This window comes from Austrofundulus limnaeus, unplaced genomic scaffold (genome assembly GCF_001266775.1).
Source record: "Austrofundulus limnaeus strain Quisiro unplaced genomic scaffold, Austrofundulus_limnaeus-1.0 Scaffold15, whole genome shotgun sequence".
Lineage (NCBI taxonomy): Eukaryota > Metazoa > Chordata > Actinopteri > Cyprinodontiformes > Rivulidae > Austrofundulus > Austrofundulus limnaeus.
The window spans coordinates 2,573,749-2,576,941 of NW_013952417.1; the positions used below are offsets into that span (position 1 = coordinate 2,573,749).

Sequence of the window (3,193 nt, forward strand, 5' to 3'; positions counted from 1 at the left end):
AAAAAAAAACAAGTTTGAACTTGCTGAGCCATAGGGTAAAAATAAWTTTTTTTAACAACTGTAAGTGATCTTCCTGTTAGCTTTGAGGAGTAAAACTATTGAAAAATAAATTAAATGGGGCCAAATGCCAATATAAATTATGCAGCTCAGTTGTGCGATTATTATCTGCAGCCCCAACTGGATTCTCCTCTATTAGCCTTGCTCAGACCTTAAAAAAGAGCAGCATGGCAAGGCTAGCGCTGCCTTGATTTCGGGGCTAAGATAGTTGATCCTTCATCCTTGGCAAGAGCACTTGCAGTGATTTCAGTACCTGAGGCTGARAAAGTACAGCTTCAGGAAAGTCTTAGCATTTCACCACCACCCGCTGCCCTCACCACACTCTCATTGAGGAACAGCCACAGTGGAAGAATGCTGAACCTTTCTTGGTAACAAAGCCCACCCACACACAGAACAAACTAAACATTCAGCTATCATYGCCAATAAAAATTTGGATAGATAGAACAGACTTCTGCAGAGAACAATCTAGTGTTCAAAATGACAAAGGAGACGTCTTTATTTATTTTTCTCCCTCTTTTTTTCATGATTTCTGGCTCCATTCAGACAAAGTTATTGTATGTTTATAGATCTAATTGAGACTTCCAGCTAATGTAATCTGTGTTTATGTTATAAAAGTAATTTGTGTTTTCAGCTCTCAGGCCTTTTGTTTGTTTGCAGGGCTCCTACTGGGCTATTGACACCAACCCAAAGGAGGACGCCTTGCCTACTCGGCCAAAGAAAAGGCCTCGGTCTGGAGAGCGGGTGAGGTTCTGCACAACCCCAAGAAAACTCTGCACTTGCTGTTATWACTGTCTTGTCAGCTTTGATCTCTGCTTTTTAAAGTATTTTTTTGGGGCCTTTACTTATTGCCTAAGGTTCCTTCTTGTCTTTAACACTATTCCATTTTTATTTCTGTACTACATGCAGGCTAACACAAAGACACTTACAGTGACGAGATGAGTTTATATCCATGCTTTATTTAATTGCCTCTCCATGCTAGCTGCTCCTGAAGTGGTCTCTTTATGTTTAAACAATACCCTTGTCAGCCATTACTGAACATGCATTGAAACCTTTTGCATGCTTGTTTGTTATGTTTTAAACAATTATCAGTTATTGCACTGGRTATTCTGAGCAGGATGTTAAATTCTGTGTGACTTTTGTCTACAGTTACATAAATCTGTACAGGTTTATCAAGAACCCCCAAAACGGGCCTCTCCCTTGTACATGAACCGCATCTTCCTGACTGTGTTGTTAACCAGAGGCACATRAAGACAGATTCCTTTAATCCATTAAAGGAGACTCAAACATTTGTCTCTACAACTTGTGTACATTGGCTTTACTGGGGATTTCTACCATCAGCATTTGGTGTAACGCAAAAGACGACACTCAGTAAAGAGTGTTTTCAGTTGTACAAATGCTCTCTGCCTGACCCCTCCCCCACCCTGACACAGTTTGCCCAAAAGGCATTCCATTAAGAGTCCAAGATACTGAAATTTAGAGTTTTTTTAAAATCTCATTTATGTTTATTGTGAATTAAAAATTGGTATTGTTGGCATCCAATCCTCTTACAGTAAGCAGTTTGGGGAGACAGGCATGGCAGAGTTATCTCTCAACAACAGTGTGCCTTTCCTGCAACACCAGGGCATGTGTGTATGTTTGGGAGGGAGGTGAAAGTGTGTGTGTGGTGGGGGTCTCCATCGTTTCAGAAAACACAGTTCAAGCATGACCTAAATAAAGGTGCAGCTCTCACATATTCAAATGAATAAATATTTTTAATTTATTTATTTTTTGGCCATTGTATTTCTTACTACCTTAGTGTTGGTTGTTTTTGTTCAACCTACAACAGTGAGATCTTGTTTGTAATAATTGGATAATGTTGATTTTTATTTTTGTTTTGTTTTTTCCTGCCCTCAAACCCTACCCCACCAACCTCCACAGGCTTCCACGCCATACAGCCTGGATTCTGAGTCTTTGGGGATGGACTGTATGATCCCTGCAAGTGCCTCTCCAACGCTGGCAATCAACACTGTGACTAACAAGGTACTACAGGCAGCCATCCAGCCTCCAGCTCCAACACACACCTGGCTACACGGCTGCACCCTGACCCCACCCACTCCTCCAACCACCTACAGCACTATTCCCCACAGAGAGAGGCACACTTTTGTGGAGGGGAGATACACACACACTCGCAAGCATATGCTCATGTGCCTAAAGCTTCTCTTCACTGCAACCCACACCAAAATACACAACTATCTGCCCTGTTGTACCTTTTTCCTCTGCAACAACAGGCACCAAGCTCCTGTTATCTTCTGCATCGAAAAACGACGCTCACACTGATACCGAGACCTTACACGTTCTTGCACACTTGCAACAAAACACTCTTCATGCTTCATGGGGTTTCTTTATTGGCACCTGAAGCGCTGGCTGACACCGAGAGTCGTGCGTGTCATTCTGTGACCACACCACAGGTAGCCACCCCTGCTGCTGGCTCTGTCTGCTCTCATTTTTTTTTCTTTACATCTGTAAAAGCTTAGAAGCACTTATACATCATAGAGCAAAGCTACAGGGACTGCTAGCTGTTAGCTTTGAGTGTGCAGCTCACTCTGAAATTTAAATAGGCTTTTTAACCTTAAGCTCTCATCCTCTGGGCCCAGTGGGGGCAGCTCTCAGGAGCACTTTTAAAAAGCCTATAAGAGTCGCTTATTCATTTGCTGCAAGCCCTACAAAAAAATAAATAAATATTAAAAAAACAGTTTATCGTGAACACTTGTGTTCATTGGAAATGGGAGTTAGTTCATGTGCGCCGAAGGATTATGAGTACGAGTCAAAAGTCTGGGTATATGTCTTCCTATATCACAACTTGTGCACACATGTATAGTAGCTTATGTTAAGAGTGCTTTAGCTTGTTTTGACAAATGTCAGAGACCACTAGCTGTAGGCAGTTTCTTTGAAGAAAAATAAATTGCAGTTTTTCATGTTCCTGCGGCAGACAGATTCATCGTCCTAAGTGTGGAGGAAGATGACCATTTTTCTTTTTGACTGCCACAAACTGTCCACAGCACCAGTCTTTAACAGCAATAACCACAAAATGAGGCCCCGATGTTGCCCTCTGACAGTTAAATCACGACTCTGCTATCAAATATATACACAGTAAAAC

At 41.8% G+C, this 3,193-nt stretch overlaps 1 protein-coding gene across 2 annotated transcripts in view; it reads left to right on the forward strand.

Moving 5' to 3' along the window:
* The window catches only part of foxj3 (forkhead box J3), an 80,728-nt gene that overhangs the window by 66,084 nt on the left and 11,451 nt on the right, over positions 1–3,193 (forward strand). For both annotated transcript variants that reach the window (XM_014002882.1, XM_014002881.1), the window contains 2 exons: positions 715–798; positions 1,975–2,076. In XM_014002882.1, the coding sequence (XP_013858336.1) occupies positions 715–798; positions 1,975–2,076 (186 nt within the window). The remainder of the gene's footprint in view (positions 1–714; positions 799–1,974; positions 2,077–3,193) is intronic.